Source organism: Lissotriton vulgaris, chromosome 2_1, assembly GCF_964263255.1.
Source record: "Lissotriton vulgaris chromosome 2_1, aLisVul1.2, whole genome shotgun sequence".
NCBI lineage: Eukaryota > Metazoa > Chordata > Amphibia > Caudata > Salamandridae > Lissotriton > Lissotriton vulgaris.
The window spans coordinates 1,028,955,826-1,028,975,442 of NC_141687.1; the positions used below are offsets into that span (position 1 = coordinate 1,028,955,826).

The 19,617-nt window shown below is 43.9% G+C and overlaps 1 protein-coding gene across 2 annotated transcripts in view; it reads right to left on the bottom strand.

Annotated features, from left to right (window-relative positions):
- Window positions 1-452: 452 nt before the first annotated feature.
- The window catches only part of TANC1 (tetratricopeptide repeat, ankyrin repeat and coiled-coil containing 1), a 773,242-nt gene continuing 754,077 nt past the window's right edge, over window positions 453-19,617 (bottom strand). Inside the window, exons 24-27 of one of the 2 annotated variants that reach the window (XM_086956662.1) lie at window positions 17,231-17,377; window positions 16,724-16,795; window positions 16,306-16,406; window positions 453-3,943 (exon numbers count right to left, since the gene is read on the bottom strand). In XM_086956662.1, coding sequence (XP_086812788.1) covers window positions 2,494-3,943; window positions 16,306-16,406; window positions 16,724-16,795; window positions 17,231-17,377 — 1,770 coding nt within the window. In that variant the 3' untranslated portion in view covers window positions 453-2,493. The remainder of the gene's footprint in view (window positions 3,944-16,305; window positions 16,407-16,723; window positions 16,796-17,230; window positions 17,378-19,617) is intronic. The other variant, XM_086956663.1, reaches the window with a different exon arrangement.

The window sequence follows — 19,617 nt, forward strand, 5'->3', positions numbered from 1 at the left end:
GGTTGTTTGGGGACATGAATACAAGAAAGAGGGGTGAAGGAGATGAAAGGTGGTGGCCGCCTACTTGGTTGCGAAGTATTTTGCATGCCCTGGACTGTGTTTATGAGGATGTTGTGGAGGTTCTGACATAGCTCTTGGAAGGGTGGGGGTGATGAAGTGTGGTCCTAGGAAGTTTCTGATGGTTCCGTCTAACTTGGAGGGTGCACGTTTTTGTATTCCTGGATTCTAACTGCCAAGAGGTCATATTTGGCTTATGAGGACTTTGCATAATTAGCCTGTTGGGAATAGTTCTGAGAAGAATTGTTGCAATGCAAAGTCTAGTCTATGAAATAGTTGCTATTTTTAAGACCCTGGATTTCAAGTTTATCGTTAATTGCTTGTCAATTAACAGAGACTTCACTTGCTTCAACACAAACAATCAAAATCTGGAATGAGCAATTTACAAAAAAAACTATATTAATAATTTTTATTCCATATGGAAACATACAGTAGCTGTGCAAAAACAACAAACCTACACAACAGAAAAGAATGACAACACATGACGATTAAAAGGTAAGAAAATGTAAACAATAAATAAGTGACAGAAATTGTAAGCACTTTCAGTATAGAATAGTGAAACTGTATAATGCCATTTTTACAATATACACACGTACAAATAAAAGCTTGTTAAATAAATGACCGACAAAAAATTGCAGTCTGTATAAACATCCCTCGATTACAGGGAATTAGTTACACCTCTCCACTTTGAAATATGCCTTTTCAATAAAACACTTTGATTCCTTGTTCTCTCGAATACATACTGTCTATCAAGTTACTGAAACACACATACACTTATTGCCTTCAAACAAAACACTGTAACTCCTAAAACCAACAAACTATTTTATTCCTGAACCTTACCCTCTCAAACATCCTATAAATCTCTCTGATCTTAGATACCACCTTAATGGTGTCTCTATAAAGTGCAGTTACGGTTATAACTGTTACCATGCCATATTATTCAGTGCAATAACCTGTCTGGACAATGTCTACAAACACATGCAAATATATGGCTGCCGTTTAATATATTTTCTTTTTTAAACAATTATGAAAAAATAATGTTTTATTTACATGTCATAACATATGTAGGCTAGTTTGCAATTGCATAAACATCTGTCAGAGTTTATAAATGTACAATGCACGAACTTTTATGTTCAAATTGCATAAAATAGGAAAAGTACAACATGTTCATCACAAGAAATCCATGCATACAGCGTATGCTTATCATAGAGGCAGCTTAAATCCGTGGAAAAATCTTTTACCCTAAGGAAAAAAAATGTTTTAATGTTCCCTGCAATCCTAGGCAATTGTATTACATGTCAATCTTTAGTTTATCATACAAACAATTCCACCAGCCTAATTTCTAATATCGATCACGTAAATAACATAGCTATAATTAAAGTTGTAGGTCAAACAACGTGACAAAATATATTGGTCTGCTTCTATGGCATGTTGTCTAGAAGTACAATTTTGTGTGGAAAACGTGGATTTTGCAAGCTCCGCAGAAAGCCTCATCAGTGAATTTGAGGTGTCGCTACTTACTAATGGTCTCCGATTCCAATAATGTTTTGGAGATCCTTGACATTTAAAGCGACTGATTGAACGATAAATAAATGAATTTAATGCTCGTTTACCTCGAAGCGGAAATCACACGAAAGGCTAGAACATTTTCGAACAGCTGGCATTGGTTTTATCATTAGTTACAGGATTTTAAAAAGGGAATACTATTGAACTTTCTGTTCCTATTAAAATAAATTATTTGCTATGTCATTTGCCTTCCCTTCAAAGTTTTTTTTATCCCTTCAGATGTATTACTCATGTAAAGTCCTAAGCACTACACATTATCAGTTAATCATGTAGTAATTCATATAATGTTGCCAATTTATTCTAAAGTGGTAGAATCCTATATTTCTATTTATACTGGCCAAAAATATATATTATATACTTTGAATATAAGGTAACGACGACACGTTTCAATGATTTAGGAAGCACCATTCAAAAAGGTTCCATACTGAACAGTTTTGCATATGGCTGTGTAGTAGTCTGCCTAAGAGAACTACATTATCTGATAAGAATGCTTTCTCTCGCTCTACTTACGACCATGGCATGGAACATACTGATCTTCAATAGCAAATAGTTTGCACCACCTATCAAATTACCGCCCTGGTCAGTCTCCTCGGCCCCTTGAAGTGTGCCCAGACAGGAAAGTGTGAAAGAAAGGTAAGCTTAGCAACCCTGCTGAACATGAATAAAAGTAGTTGAGGCATCTTTCTTAACTTCTGGTCCGTGGCACTCAAAGAGCGTGAAGATCAGAAATGCCTGAGAAGGACCTTGCTACAACTGCCCCCAAAAACCTGCGGCTGACGAGCAACACCAGCTGCTTAAAGCAATAGCATGCTAATAGCCCCATCATTACAGCTTATCAATGAACAAAGGTTCGTGTTCAAAAATATTGGTTCAAACATTGGACTCTACAAAGGACCGCTTTGGTTTCGCAGAAAGAACATTAGTTAACTTGCTCTCTTTCCCATTGTGAGAAGGCGATAATTTTGAGATCCCCTCTTGATATGAATGTGAAATGGCCTTGTTTCTGGGTTCGTTAACAATGGAGGGGTGTAGGCACTTGGTCTCATCAACGTCTTTTGAAAGCATGCCATGGTGAGTACTTCCGCCAGGGGCTAAGGGTAAAGTTTTCATTTGATTGTTGTATCCGACTGGTTGTCTGGTGGAAAACTGATCACAGCTCGTGGACGACAGACTTCCTGTAGCTGAACTGTTGCCAAGTAGCCCATCTGTTGCTAGATTATGCCAGCTGCGGTTTTGCTGGATGCCCTGCTGTATGGACCTGGCAGTTTTATCTGTGATGCCCATAAAAGGAGTTGGCCTTGGTTTGTGTTCTGCTGTAGAACTCAATGTCTGTCCAGCTTTGCTCTCCTTGCTTCGTACGTCTGGTCCTTTCATACCATCATAAAAGCTGCTGCTTGAAGCTAAATTATGCGAGGAGTTGGATTTATTTATGCTGCTAGCTGGAGAACTTGGAGAGGTTGTGTTGGCCAATGATGCATAGGGCTTTATTTCGCTGCAATTTATCTGGATTTCTTGAACTGTTGATAAATCGATTGCTGGAGCAGAATGGATTGCCACCCTCTCTGCTGCTGAATTTGAGAAAGAACTGGATGGATGATACAAAGATGCACTTTCGGCTGCTTGTAAATAAACAGACTGAGCTGATGGCAACCTTTCGCTTGACACAGCTTTATGAGTTCCAATGGAAACACTTCCATAGGAGAAAGCATGCACTGAATCTAAAGGTTGCATTTTACTGCAGGCCACATTTGCAGAATGTCTACCTGGTACAGGACTGGAGGGCGGATGCTCTGACAAAGTTAACGCCTTCCCACTGAATGTGTTACTAGCAGTTCTTGTGGAAGACTGTAGCGAGCTCATGTGCTGGTTCGTTTTAACAATTTGTGCCTGCTTTGGAGGTTGCATGACTAGCCCCTGCTGAGCCACCGCCTCTCTCATGTGCATATGGTTACCAGAACCATCTTGGGGTGACACTGGTCTAGCCTTTGGTTGACCGCAATCATGCGTCCAATTGTGCGTCAGCACGGAGGGCTGCAAATGCTGTTGTATTAGTCCTTGCTGGAATGGTTCATCATATTGTACTGGCTCCTCCTCTTTGATTTCTTCAAGACTAAGTGGACTGCTCAATCCTTGGCTCAAAGTCTCCTCGTCGTTATCAATGTCATTGTTCGGGACAGCTTGCTGTGGCTGCTGCTTTTGTTGTGTTTTCTGCATCTGCTTACACTCATCTTCTACTCTGGCGTGAAGCCTCTTTATTTCATGGTTATTGGGACACAGCTTTACGGCCTCACGTAGATCAGCAAGGGCTGCAGCAAACTGTCTGCAAAGATAAGGTTGTGAGTGTTAAATGAAGGGAATCAAAATAAACATACATACATTAGAACATCTGTTCATTATTACATTTTAGAAAGAAGGTGAAACTCTCAATGAAGAGTAAAATGAATTAATAAACGTAAAGCTAGATTTAGAGTTTGGCGGATAGGTGTGTATTCCATCAGGTTGACAAAGTACTTTCTAAAGTACTCGTCAAATTGACTTATTCCCATCTGCCAAATTCTAAGATGTCAGTCGGCCCAGCGGACATCTCTAGCATTAGCAGGAAATGCAGTCACAGCGGTTCCTGTCAATGCATTGTTAGTTAATTGGATGGCTTTGTCAACATGACAGAGCCACATGGCAAACTTACATTTTTATTTTATTTTGCTAAACAAAAACCCAAAGTTTTACCTGGTGGTGACGGGTAGGGCAAACTGGCCTTGTGTTCGCCCACTCTGAATCAGGAGGGTGTACACACAGCCAACGCTCAGACGCCACTTCCTCTTTTTTTCCATTGGAAGTTTATGTTGCGTTGGAGACAAAGTAATCTCCACTGTCGACAGAATTAATGTTCGCCTGTCTCTAACTGAGGCGGGTGGACCTTCAGTTTGGCGGAGAGGGTATTCCGTCGCTGTTGCACTGGAGTACCCTCTCTGCCAAACCCCTTAATATTCAAAATCAGAAAAGAGGAGGGTCCATTCACTCAGTAAATATTCCTATATGCGTGTGACTCTAGACTTTACAAAATTTGCTGCTTTAACATTCTTTCTTAGTATTATTGTTCCCCTAAAAGTGTCCCAGACCTTTTTTGAGATACACGGGTTTCCCCTCCACCACTTGTGATGGCAGGCTGGTCCTGAATGGAAAATCTTACTCTGTAAGCATCTGTGTTTGTAGCGTTAGTTTGTGAATTCAGATGTTTTGAAATGATGAGCTTGGATATTCCACCTTTTTTTGGTCAAAGAAAGTTAGAGTTACAAGATGCTGTGTTACTCCTCAATTAGACAAAACTCGCATGGGCATTGACTCCACCTGTTTTTCGCCCAGCCGGTGACAGTGGAATGTGAATGCATAGTAAAACTAATATGATTTGCACTGTGCATTGTAAGCTGGTAAATATTATGCAATTAAGAAAATGTGCCATCACTGTCAGCTTCCAGGGAGGAGCTGGGTGAATGTGAAGCTAGGGCGCCACATGCTACAAATTTCATTAAACAGGACAAGGGATAGGTTGGATGGTTGAAAAGCTTTTATTCGATATGCAAGATATCTTGAAAGCATACATACATATAAAAACAGCATTTCAAAACAGTAAATAGATATGTCAACATTTAGATACTAAGACAATAAAATAGGATTTAACCCTAGATAAATTAGCTAAAAAGTGAATTAAATTGAAATTGACAATCTCTTGCTGCGAATCAACCATGAACGTTTTAAGAATTTGGAGACACCGCAAACAATTGGAGGGGAGGTATCAGACAATAAAATACGTAGTGCAACCAAATGCCTACGTGTTCCCAGGCGTCTAAATAGAGGTTTGAGCCAGTATCTCCTAGGATTAATATAGTCCGGGCCCTCAAAGAAAATGTGTGCTACCGTTTCAAGCCTAGATGGACAAAGGGCACAGAAGGACGATAAATGAGCACCGGATTTCCATTTTGACACAAAGGCCCCGATCGGGAGGGTGCCTACCCTGAGCTTAAAGTACAGAGCCCTATCAACTGGCAAGGTGATTAAGTCCAGGTAGGGTTCGTAGGCTACCACATCCTTTATTTTCAAAAATACTGCAGTCGAGTTACAGTGGTTTGGGTTCCCGATAAGTTGGCCAGAGACCCAGTCGAGTTTTTTGAGGACAGCCTTTGGTGGAGCAGATTTTGTAGTCCAACAGTCCCCCAGGCCCAGCTCCCCCATAAGATTTTTGGTGTCCCTCAGCCACTTTATCTTGGCCCAGCCTCCCATGCTCATTACCTCCGCCAGGCCGTCAGCATAAGATTTTAACTCCGGGACCCTCCATATACGGGACCATAAGAGCAGTGGTCGAAGGCGAGCCTGGTCTTTAATGCTCTTGCAACCCACGTCCAAGAGCACCAGGACTGTCGGGGTGCTCGAGGGGAGAGCTAGGAGGTCCTTCAAAAACTTGCTCTCAGCCTTGGATAGGGACTCCAAATTGCAGTGGCCCCACAACTCTGCCCCATACAATGCTGATGTTACGCCTCTGGCCTTATAAATCTCGATTGCAGGTCTCACGAAATGTTTGGGTGATGCTCGAAATTCCCTAAGCAGAGCACCCCCTACCTTTTTGTGATTCAGGACCATCTTGTCAATATGGGAGGACCAACTCATATTGTCAGTTATGCGTAGCCCCAGGTAATCAAATTCGGAAACTTTCTCCAAGGGGACGGTGTTCAAAACAGGCGGCGGCCAGGTTTCCTTGGAGGGTGCATAATCAGGTATTTAGTTTTATCCACATTGATTACCAGTCCTCTAGATGAACAAAAGTCCTGGAAGCGGGTCAATAGCTTCTGTAGCCCCTGGGGATCTTTGAAATGAGGAGAGTATCATCTGCAAACAGCAGAGTAGGAATCCGTACTCCCCCCAGACAGGGTGCGTCCGCTGGTTTTTGCTGGAGATGTTCAACCACACCGTTGACGTACAGCGAGAAGAGTGTGGGAGCTAGCACGCAACCCTGTCTGACACCCCTACAGACCGGAATCCTATCCGTTGTTTCCCCATTTTTCCCCCAACGGACCCGGGCATAGTTGCTGGTGTGAAGTTTAATGAGTAGGGACAACATGTAGGGGGACAGCCCCAGGCCCTGCAGTACCCTCCAGAGTTCCTCCCTAGGGACCAGTTCAAAGGCAGTCTTCAGGTCAATAAAGGCCAAGTAAAGACTGCCCTTGCCTAGTTCCACGACCTTCCAGTTTAAGAGTGCTAGCCTGAAAACCTGCTCAATGGTGCCCGTTCCTGAGCGGAATCCGGCCTGGAAATCAGATAGCACTCTGTTCTCGTCCACCCAGTGGAGAATCCTTCCCAGAATTGCCTTTCCTGCCACCTTTTTAATTTGAATTGAATTTGAATTTAAAAACATTTATATAGCGCTCTACTACCATGCGGTTTCTTGGCGCTTTAGGATTGCGAGGGGGATGGCAGGAGCGGAGGGGGATCAGACCTTGTAGGCTTGGGAGAAAAGCAGAGTTTTAAGACCCTTCCGGAACTCTATATAGGAGGAAGTCAGTCGGAGTTCTGTCGGGAGGGAGTTCCAGAACGCAGGAGCGAGAACTGCAAATTTTGTTCCTCCGGCCTTTTTCTTGCGAAAACGGGGGATGGTTAGCAGGGCCTGATGGGAGGAGCGGAGCTCTCTGCCAGGTGAGTAGGGTTTGATGGCGGAGCAGATAAACTCCGGAGCGGTGCCCATTTTGGCCTGGAAGGTGGTGCAGCCGAATTTGAACAAGGCACGCTCTTTCACTGGCAGCCAGTGCAGTGCCTGCATTAGGGGGGTGGCCCGATGGAATTTAGGCAGGCCGTAAATCAGGCGGGCCGCCTGGTTCTGCACAAGCTGCAATCGGCGAATAGCGTAGGCTGGGGCGCCATTGTAGATGATATTACCATAATCAAGGCGCGAGAGCACCATGGCCATCACTATGATTTTTAACGCAGGCAGGGAGAAGAAGCGAGAGATCTTCCTAATAGTTCTAAGGGAGAAGAAACAAGAAGAAACAACTGAGGAAACCTGAGAGTGAACGGAGAGTGAAGGGTTGAGGAAAATGCCAAGGGTTTTGACCTTGGGAACAGGAAGCGGGGGGACACCAAGTGAGGAAGGCCAGTGGGAGGGGGACCAGGGACTGCAACCACCTCCAGTCAAGACTAGCTCCGTCTTGTCTGGATTGAGTTTGAGGTGGTTGCAGTTCATCCAGTCCTGGATGAGCAACATGACGGACTGGACGTTCTGGGAGGAGGAAGGGGAATGGGAAAGGTTGAAAATTAGCTGGAGGTCATCGGCGTAATTGAACACCGTGACCTCGAGCTGCTGTAACATAAAAATTAGAGGGTAGATGTATAAATTAAACAAAAGAGGGGAAAGTGAGGAGCCTTGGGGGACTCCACAAGCAACCCTGCGAGGAGCAGCGGTGAAGCCAGCTAGGTGAACCGCCTGAGCCCTGTCGCTCAGGAAGGATTTAAGCCAGGCGAGGGCCAGGCCCTCGATGCCCGCCGCCTTGACACGGGTGAGAAGGGTGGAATGGTCCACCGTGTCAAAAGCGGCGGACAGATCTAAAAGGATGAGGGCCTGCTGACGGTTAGTGTCGATGCCCTCGCGTAGGCTGTCCATCACTGAGGTCACCACCCTCTCGGTGGAGTGGAGGGGGCGGAAGCCCGCCTGCCTGGTGGAGAGGCAGTGGTTGGCTTCCACATAGGCGCTCAGGGTGCTGGTCACGTGGGCTTCTAGAACTTTACCCAAGTAAGGCAGGAGGGAGATGGGGCGATAGTTGGAAGGGGAGGAGGGGTCTGCACCAGGTTTTTTTAGAATGGGGATGCGTGGAGTCGATCAGGCTAATTGGCCTATAATTCCCTGGGCTATCTCTGCAACCCTTTTTATAAATGGGAACGACCAACGCCCCTCTCCATGAGTCTGGTACTGGGCCACCCTTCATGATGTCATTTAGAAGCGCAGAAATTACAATGCCCCAGTCAGATGGATATGCACGCAAAAGGTCTCCTGGAAGCCCATCCGGTCCTGCAGATTTCCGTGGTGCCACCCACTTGATAACCTTCTCTACCTCCTGTGCCGTAAAAAGGTCAAGAGTGACATCCCCTAGCGAGAAGGTGAGTGGGGCTGGGTCGTTTAGGGGCCCTTCTACCGGTGAGTATAAGGCCCCAAAGTGTTTTGACCAGCTCTGGGGAGGGATGTTACATGTCCTCAGGGTCTCGTCGGGTCTGTTACGGGAGCCCACCAGATTCCAAAACCCTCTTGCGTCCTTACTTTTACTGGCAGCCAGTAGGTCCGCCCAGAACTTTTCCTCCCATTCCTTCTTAGCAATTTGGAGGGTCCTGGAGTAAGCCTTTCTGGCCTCCCTGGTCTTAATTTGCGATTTGGATTTGACTGCCTCTACCAGTCTAGTCTTCATCACCCTACATGTGTGGGTGTACCATCCCTTAACTTTCGCTTGCCTTTCTTTGGTCCCTGATCTACTTGGGTGAGCAGTGAACAGATTAGTTAGGGCCTCGGTAAGGTCGCAAAAAACCCCACAGGCCGCCCCCACCCCTCCCGTAGTGGTCCCCAGATTTAGTTGTGCTTGGGCTAGGAGATGGGTTATTGCTGCAACCTTCTCCACAGAGAGGGCGAGTTTCGTCCACTTCATTCGCCTCCCACAAAGTGATACTTGCGACTCGCCCAGATCTACTGTGGAGGAGGGAGCAGGACCTCCCCTGCCGGCTAACCACCAGGAGACTAGAGTGAGGGAAAGTAAGTTGTGATCACTCTCTACTGAGGGGACCACAACCATGTCCCTCACCGAGTTCCACAAACACACATCAAGCAAGATGTAGTCAATTCTTGATGTGTGATTGGGCCTGTTGTAAGTGTGCCCCCCCCCCCCCCCCCGTCCGATTCTAACCTCCCGTTTAGGGACCTCCACCTTTTTTTGGTCAAAGAAAGTAAGAGTTACAAGATGCTGTGTTACTCCTCAATTAGACAAAACTCGCATGGGCCTTGACTCCACCTGTTTTTCGCCCAGCCGGTGACAGTGGAATGTGAATGCATAGTAAAACTAATATGATTTGCACTGTGCATTGTAAGCTGGTAAATATTATGCAATTAAGAAAATGTGCCATCACTGTCAGCTTCCAGGGAGGAGCTGGGTGAATGTGAAGCTAGGGCGCCACATGCTACAAATTTCATTAAACAGGACAAGGGATAGGATAACCCAGCTGATTTACACACACTGAGAAACAATGGCACGTTGAGCCCTATACTACACATAAACCTGCTATACAGCTATGTAAAGACAACACAATCAAGATGGCCACAATCTCAGCTATCACTCCCCTCTTGCAGGAAAAGAACTTTAAAAAAAAATTCTTTCTATATAAGTTCCATAAAATACAAAATGTGCATTTCATGACACATGCTCAACATCTACAACTGTCAATGAACTCTATAATACATAGTAATCCTGCTAAAACACAACCTCACGTTCAGTGCTTGGTAATACAGTGACATATTCCAACACACCTCTGGCACCCCGCACCAGTTAGATACTCATTTGCGTGTGTCACTCTGCCGGTTGGTATCCTGTTCAGTCTGTGAGATAACATGTCTGTTCCAACAAGTAGGAACTGTACGGTTGCCAGATATCCAGCGGCCTAGACACTGGGTGTTGTAGCTGTGCATATATCCCACTGGTAGTATTACAATATGACATGCTGAACATCCAGCCCTTCAGTGTTGGCGGGTATTTACTCTCCCAGTGAAGTGCCACTTCTCTTTTCACTAACAATAATGCAATTGCACTGAAACGCTTATATGGCTTAGCGATCTCCTTCACATACCCCAACAGTGCCTGCATAGGTGAAGGGGAAAGGCCCAAGCTGGTCATTTTCACTGGCTCACTTCATACTTGAGTCCAAAATAGTGCCACTTAGACACAGGTCCAAGCCATGTGCGGGAAATCAGCCATCGAGGCACTACATCTGGGGCTGGTGTGTGGGTGCAGTGAATCCATACGGTGAACTTTGACAGGAGAGACATATGCTCGCCGTAACAATTTTAAATGTAATAACTTATATTTATGGTTGAATGAAACTTTACGTGTTTGTTCGCAGCATACCTGCCACTGTGCACCAGTAAGGGGGGCACCTAAGTCCCATTCCCAGGGCTGCACGTACCCCCTCATCCCTAACTGGGAGCATTGCCACTGAGGCCCTATACATCCTCGCCATGAGTTGCTCACCGGTTATATCCTTAATAAGTAGTGTTGGCGGGGGAAACTTCTGCGGTTCCAGGGGGTAGCTCGGAACCAGGGACCTAAACGCTTTCTGCAATCTACACAAGTTGAACTGGTCAAGGAACATGGCTACCTGGAATCTTCTATCCTCTTCCCTGGAGAAAATGTGTCCGTCAGGGAACACATCCCCAAATGTGCACAAGTTACATTTGGTTATGGTTCGTTGCATCGTGCCCTCCTTGGTAATGGGTACCCAGAGGGTCCCAGCAAGCGGGAGAGCCGGTGAGTACAGCAACTGTGTTCCCCTAGTTCGAGCCAACTGCATCCAGTCCCAACTGGTCCTTGACAGTGTCTGTATGTCCACCGGGTCCCTTTTTAAACGAGTCGGGAGCAATGCAGATAAGGGGGTGGGGTGTGATAAATCTGCCTCAGGGAGTAAATATGGAATTCGTGAATCAAAGTGAAACCAGTGTCTGGAAAAACTACACGGCGCAACTAGATAGTATACATGAAAATTAGGAATTCCAACCCCTCCTCCCCGCTCATACGGGAGTATCAGAGAGTCCCAGCTAATCCTCAGCTGTTTGCCACCCCACACCAAACGGATTAATTTAGAGCCCAGTGTGGTAAAAAAAAGTCTTATATAGTGGTATTGGAATATTCTGGAACAGATATAAAAATTGCGGCAAAACCACAATCTTGACCAGCGCTATCCTACTAGCCATGGCCAATGGGAGTTTAAGCCACCTCTCTATTTTACCATCTAATTTCTCCATGTCTGGAACGTAGTTAAGTTGGAGAATTTGGGCCGGATCCCTATGTGTAGTTATCCCAAGATATTTAACCGATTCGTCGCTCCATTTCAAAACCAGTTCAGTGTCCCGGTTACAGGGTGCCTTCGTCAATGGGAAAATGTCTGATTTACCCCAATTGATATGCAATCCCCATTAGGCACTATAGCGGTTAATCTCCAGCAAGAGAGACTCCAGAATTTCATCCCGATGCTGCACGTACAAAATGATATCATCGGCATATAGTGTGATCAACAACGGGCCAGTTTTGAATTGTATGCCCTTATGAAAATGATTATCCTGGAGGTGGCGCATTAGGGGTCCATTGCAATTACAAATAGCAACAGGGAGAGGGGACACCCCTGGCATGTTCCCCTTGACAGCGTGAAGGAACCCTGCCTGGTAGGGGAAGATCAGCTGATCAACTATCAGGGCCAGCCTGGTAGCCAGCATTTTCGCCAGAATCTTATAATCAAAATTCAATAGAGACAGCGGCCTGTATGATCCACAGCTATTGGGGTCCTTACCTGCCCTAGGTTTTAGCATGATAACTGCCTCGCGGAGGGTCGGGGGGAGTACACCATTTTCTATTGCCTCCTGATAAACATCGATCATGTGGGGGCCTGTGTCCGTTTAAAGGCTTTATAGAAACTGCCAAAAAAGCCATCCAGACCTGGAGCCTTGGACCCATCCATTGCGTCTATGGCCTGAACCACATCTTCCACTGTAAATGGTTCAGCCAGGAATTCTCTATGTGCGTTCTTCAGCCATACTAACGCTATTTCATCCAAATAAGCATTACTGGCGTGAGCATACGAGGAGACTTTCGTAGCACATGAATCTTTATAATATGATATTTTAGCCTCTATACCCTCGCAATCGGTTATAGTTTCACCTTCTACCCCATGCAAGCTGGTTATGTACGTTGTCAATAAAGAAAGCAACTTTACTTAAATGAGGCATACTTACAAATATGCACAAATATGTATGCACTAGATGGACGTTACATTCTTACAATCTGACATAAATGGAATGAATTACCAATGTACAGTATGGACAGTCATCAGTCTGCTCCTAGAACGCTTACTAAATGTCTAGCAGCAGTAGATGTCTATTTCCACAGAAAGGAAATTTATGTTTGACCGTCTTTAGATAACTGGCTGGTCATTCTTTTTTTTACAATGTATAAAGGCTGGACTGGAAAACTGGTGATCAACCCTGAACTTTTAAATGTCAACCCCAAATCTCTGTTCACAAACTACTTTCTTCGGAATAGACTAGTTACAGGATTTCGCTCATCTTCCTCTGCAGTCTAGGAACGTTCTAGAGAAACATTCCCTTTCCATACGTCACAGTCTTGGAAAGTGAGTACTTTAATGAAGGTCTTGAGAATGGCTGAATCATTCACTCAGTTGGTATCATACGCCAAATAATGTATGAGAGCCCTACAGAAATGGATCTAATGTCAATGGTTACAGAACAGTGGCAACAAAATTTCCCAAAAGTCAGCAGTGGTGGAGCACAAGAGCCTTAGGAAAGGAATACCCTTTTTTTAATAAACCAAATTTTCTTTATTTTATAGGAAACAACATTAAAAAACGAAATAGACAGAGTAATATAAGTGTAAATTTCCCCAATTACTCCATAAAAAATATCAGTGCACATCAGCTGGTGCCATAATGTCTGCCAGATAATACAATATTTATGGGGACAGCAACTAGCTTTATAAATGGACTTCCCTGTTTTTGCTTTTATCCTTTGCTTTCCACCATTTGACCTCAGTGGGTGGTCCAGAGGACTTTCAAAATGGCCAATTCCCCTCTTGGCAATCGATGATCGAAATGCGATCTCCTCTGTAGCCTCGAACATTGTGTGGCCTGGAACTGGCCTGTCATAGCACAGTCCTGGTCAAAAATAATTACCACTTTATGGCTATGGCTGTAGACCTTTCTCTCCACGTTGCCTTAGTAGGCATGTCAACATGGGCTCCATCCCAAAAGAAAAGAAGAGCAGATTAAAGGGGCATCCCCCTGCCTGATCCCACGTGAAATCAGAAAAGGGATTGATAAGGTGCCGTCGAAGCCACACTTATCTGGGTGAACCAGGGAGGTAATCACACGTTGCAATCTTGCAGCGAGGATTTTGGCGTAGACCTTGATCTCCAAGTTAATAAGGCAGCTTGGATGGTGGGATGGGCACTGTTCTGACTGCCGTCCCAGTTTATGAATGACTACTATTATTATTATTATTTTTTAAATCTTTTTATTAACATTGCTCATACCAGTTAACATTAGAATCCATTAGTCACATAGCATCAGGTAAGCATACAGTGTAAAGAATGGTCAATATTAACTACAAACAGTAAGTTCAAATTAAGGCTCCTATCCCAGGCCACCCCCCATTCCCCTGTATCGTCTCCAAGGCCCCCAGATCTTCTTCCATTTTTTGGGGCATCCCCTACTTTTATAGGTGGTCTCCTCCGTCCTCTGACACCTGGGAGCCTCAACTTTGAACACTATTATTTAGCGGCACAACTTCAGTGGCCCGCATGCCGGATGGCAGGGCGCCTCACAGTAGAGCTATGGCTATCCATCCCTGTGCACGAGCAGCAAGTGGTGCAACAGACCTTTCTACCGCACTCAGGACCACCACCAGATTCCAATAGTCTACTACATATAGCATGGGGCAGTTTTCTATGAAGCCTGCAACTCAAACTGCCTATTCCTCAATACTCAATCGAAATCCCACAATGTTCCATCACATCGTTTAACAGCATGATAGGAAGGGAGGGTTTAGTGACGTGGGAGACTCAGGAGTGGGTGCACCGGGTGCCCTATTTCAAGACGGGGCACTCCTGCCCTTTGATAGATTGCAGGACTAAAATGAACTACTCGGGGTCACTTCCTGGCCCATGGTTAACAGTTTGTTAGCTGAGCTAGATCGGATATGAAACAGAGACACTGAGCCAAAATAGCACCCGCTAATACACACACACCACATAATGGGTGGGGGCTGTCGACTAATCATGTGGTTTGTCCGAGCTTTTGCGTACATCATGTATGATCCATTGTCCGCGACTCGTATTGGCTGGGAGGGGACATAGGCGGAGAGCTAATAAAGAAGGAGTGGGAGAGTGCACTGATCTATCCAAGAAAACGATCCAGAAACACTAAGTTTCTATACATCCAGCTTCACATTCTGCGTAGAGCCTACCTCATGCCAGCGACACTCCACCAGATGTTCGGGCCGCTTCGGCATCGCCTTGATATCATCGGTCAGCAGCAGATATGGCACATATGTTCTGGGGCTGTCCAGGGGTAGTAGCACTATGGGGAGATGTCTCCAATGCAATAACAGAGGTGACTGGCTGCACAAATGTATGCATGATGCAAGGCGCACTACTGGGACTGTTAAGTGCTCGAAAGCTGCGAATGCTGTGAATCGCTTCATTGACTTAGCACTGCTTATGGTCCGCAGACTTATTGCCATGCACTGGAAGGCATAGCATGTTATTACCCGTTATGGCCCACTGCTGCGTGGCGATTCTCAAGTGGAGAAAGGCAGAGACTGTGGCATTGAGTCGTGAGGAGGCAAGGGGCTTACGCAGGCTCCCCACTGCAGCAGACTGGGATGTGCGGTTACTAGACTTACAAACTTATAAAGAGCTGAAAAGTTAAGCTTACGTGCAAACTTACACTTACCTCAGCCTCTTGGTGCCTTACATGGTGCAACCCCTCGCCTCCTTTCCTCCACACCCCCTCTCCTCTTTCCTCCCTCCTATTCTGCTCTCACCTACCTTTCTCCTTCAAGCCCCCAACTCTCACCACTACACATGTCTCTGTCAATATAGTCTGTTGATCGGTTAATGGAATTAGGGAGAGGTATGCCGCTTTCTTCCTGTATGCCACTAAGATAAAAAGTGAATTGGTCCTCTCAGGAGTAGAAGGAAAACACTCCAAACACTCAGAGTGCTTAATGATGTGAAGATGCCACTGCATGACCTATTGTTGTTTACTGTTTCACTGTTAATGAAAAGAAGGGCCTATAACTCCTGTTTACAATATTGTATCAAAACACTGGCACAAGTCAGAGGATGAGTACACAAATAATGTGAATGTTTCATTAGTCCTGATGAGATCACCATGTATGTGTAATATTGTTAAACTCATTAAAATGGGCTAAAGAAAAAAGATGATTGACTGTGCCTCACCCTTGTACTCACTACAAATAGCGTCTCACCTTTCTAGCATGCCAACAGTGTTTAGTTGTATGCTTGACTTAATCACTGGGCTCTTTTAATCTGAAGTTCCCCACATATCCTTCTGTTTCTATGCATTCACCCTCCTAGCCTGCCAAAACAGTGACATTGCTTCCTAAGACCTATGAACATTGGCATCGCTATGTCATTTATAAAACCAACAGAGGCCACTTCTTTGCCAATGAAGCCTTGCACCACCGCCTTGCTGGCCTGCTGTGAACCATCTGCCAGCAAAACACAGATGCATGTATGTGTGCATACTTGCCACCGACCAACCTATTTACTGCTGCAAGTCAACACAAAATATTATAAAGTGAGCTCTGAAAAAAAACCTGCACAATAGGTAAACCACCAATGACACAAGTTAAAATACCTGCTGCTTCTCTTGGCTCTTGCTCTGGCATAATATGCTTCATAGGAGTTAGATTTGAGTTCAAGTGCTTTCGAAGCAAATTCCTCTGCCATGCCGAAATCCTAATCCATGTACAAATGGAATTAAAAAAGAGTTACTGATTATGAAGCAATTCCACACAATATCAGCTGGACAGGTCTGCTGTAATTTCTGACAACCCACCCCTCATTCAATGTATAAGGCCGGGATTCCAGAGTGACACCATTGTTACATTAAACACTTAGGAAAAGGATTATTAGCATTGAAATTTACATTACAAAACCAGGGATGCAAGAAAAGGTAGCCAGCCAAAAGGTTTCCAGTTGAACAGTGATGTTAGTAAATTAATACAAAAAGTGGTACACCACAGGTCTTTGTGTGGGAAACTAAGATCCCATACCTGGACCTGTACCTCACAATGAGACACAGCTGAACAATCGTGTTCATGCACCACATCCAGGACAGACGACTCCTGCAAAAAATATCAATATCACAGGGTGCACACCTGGAGGCGCCACATCATTTAATAAACTGAATTCCGTCTATGCATTAAAGCCCTGAAAATTAGGATCCCTTTCATTAGCAAGCTACATGCTAAAAGATATTGCCAAAACACTTTGGGAAGGTCATCTTGCACAGTGCACTAAATATAGTGCTGAACATTCAGGTAATATATTTGCAATTGATAATATATGAAACCGTATAAGCAAAATATTTTAAAAAAAGGACAATACATGTAATGAAAGAAAGCCATGAATAAAAATCTGAATTCCCTTAGGCATACATACACTCTGAAACTGTTTGCAATAAACAAAATAACAGTCAGAATAACTAGAGGGGACATGACTTTCTTTTTAGAAATTGTGTACCTTAACAAAATGATCAAATAATTTAATCCATAACTCACGTTTGTTTTTCTGCGACATCGCGACAGGTTCAAATACAGAGAAACTCGCAATTCATTGAAGGCATGGATTTCTTCTCCAAATCCTTCTCGTGGAAATTTCCTAAGGGCATACTGGTATCTTTGAGCAGCTTCTTTCATCTTCCCTTTCTAGGTGTAGGTTAAGAAAGGAGCATTTAGAAAATGTTTCACACAATCACGCCAACGTTTAATCCTTTAGTGGATTTTAGGTGTGTTTGGATGCCATTATTAATTGGCACGCCAAAATTCTTTACAAGAAAAAAATATTCACAGTCTATCATTATGAGCTCTGGATTAAAAAATGTATTTAACATTGAACAGGAAGTGAAGGAGATACATTTGGCCTCCATATCATTTATTTGATAAATCAGTTGACAGCGGTAAGTAGAAAACCCGGTGAATGATGAAGTAGATATAGCAGGTCAGAAATAGAGCAGCATTTTACAACCTACAAATCTCATCACCAGAGCATATGAATCAATACTAACGAATCTCCAACCAGCACATTTACAAATGTAATTACATATTTTCCACACTCATCACATAATTCTACTTGATTTTTACCTATATAAATACCTCCCCCTCTGTAGGGGATCTTCCTTAATAAGCGTAAGTACTGAATAGTCCCACATGAGCGTGGGACAACTGGGGGCTCATAATGTCAATCAGCATTTCTCTTAAGGTGAATATTACACATAAGCAGTTTTTCCTTTTCCGTGGCAAGAAAGTAGTTTCATTTCTGAGTTCCACTCTTCAACATTAGTGGATAATGAGATTTTGTCTTTCTTCAAAATGAACTTAATTGCCATCACTAGAGCCTGGAATAACCATGTTTTCTCAATAGAGGATAACCCTAATTTCTTACGGAGAACCTGATGCATAGCTAGCAAAGGTGATAGCCGAATTTTCTTGGAAAGAACCATACCTATTTTGCCCACTACTGCTGATCAAATTTAAGAAACTCTAGGACAATACGAAGTGCCAATTGCATATTTACAAGCTTAGCAATCGTTGCAGTTTGCATTTTTTCATTTTCTTTAATAACACATGCATAAAACTTTTTCAGTTCTGCTACATTCAAAATGCAATTTGTGTAAAAAAGGATAACATGAAATATAAGGTGAAAAATCTATTTGCTCTTTGTTCACTGCAGTATCCACTTTTTATAACATCCTTGGCTTTGTGAAATCTTTATTCCAAGTTTTAATATGCAGACACAGGCAAAATGAAGATGGTAGGGGCATTACTTTATCACTTAATGTTACATATATTCAAGTAGAGTTAGGGTCCAAATCATCAAAGATTTTAAGTCAGTAAACCTGTGCGCTCATTGGAGCAGCTGACGAGTCCCTGGAGGTGAATCCTTGGCACATGATATGTTCATAGAGGGATACTTTCACAGACAGTCATACAGCAGCTTTAATACAGCTCCTCAACCTGGCTGAAAATCACGTTTAAAAAAAAAACCTTATGTGTATGTTCTTGCTACTCTATGATAGGCCTTCTCCACAGTCACCACCACAATCAAGAAAACACAGGATGGCTCAGACACTTCTGGTAGGATATATAGGTCATGACTAAGTTTTCCCAAATCTTTCCTCCAGGCAGAGCTAAAGTACAGTAGCACCTGTTCACTTTGTGTTACTGCCCTTTAAGAGAATAGGTCGTTTGTGGATCTAAATTTATAAAGAAACCAGGGGATTGGGTATACAAATACAGTACTCTGCAGCCTTCAATGGCTGACTTCACTTCCCCCTGTGAGGAATACCCCACCAGCGCAGCCTGCTACTCAAGTGTAACCCTTGTAAAAGTGATATTTTCCTTGGATACTCCTATACCTTTGCTGGTCTCCGTCACTTAGCTACAAGTCAGCAGCAAAGGCCTATAAGAAGGCTATGGCTCTGCATTCTGTGGTTAGTATGTGCGAGAAGGTCCTCCTTTTTGGGTTTTTTCTAACAAAATGTAATTGTTTTGGTTTAAAGACACACCGTTACACTCGTCCTTACAAATGCCTTCTTTAGCACTGTTCTCTTTTGTTTTTATCTTAAAAACAGAAGTCGGGTGGCTAGGAGCCTGGCTTTTAAATAAACTCGTTACATAAGCTGTTTTTTCATCCGTTTAGTCACTAAGTACAGAATCAAAATTGGTTTGTATATTGCCTGCATATCTTTTCTCCTGCTGTAGTTCACTCTAATGTTCACCTTCTGGCTTGTTCAACCTCCCTTTTCTGCCTCTATTCTTATCCTCTTTGATTTGTTTTGTTTTCAGCTTCTGCATACGCTATTTGTCCCTCAGGAACGTTGCCCTTGATCCCACAGGGAAAAAAAGCAATATAGGCACTTCCTCCGTGGTCTTCCACTTGAGCTTAA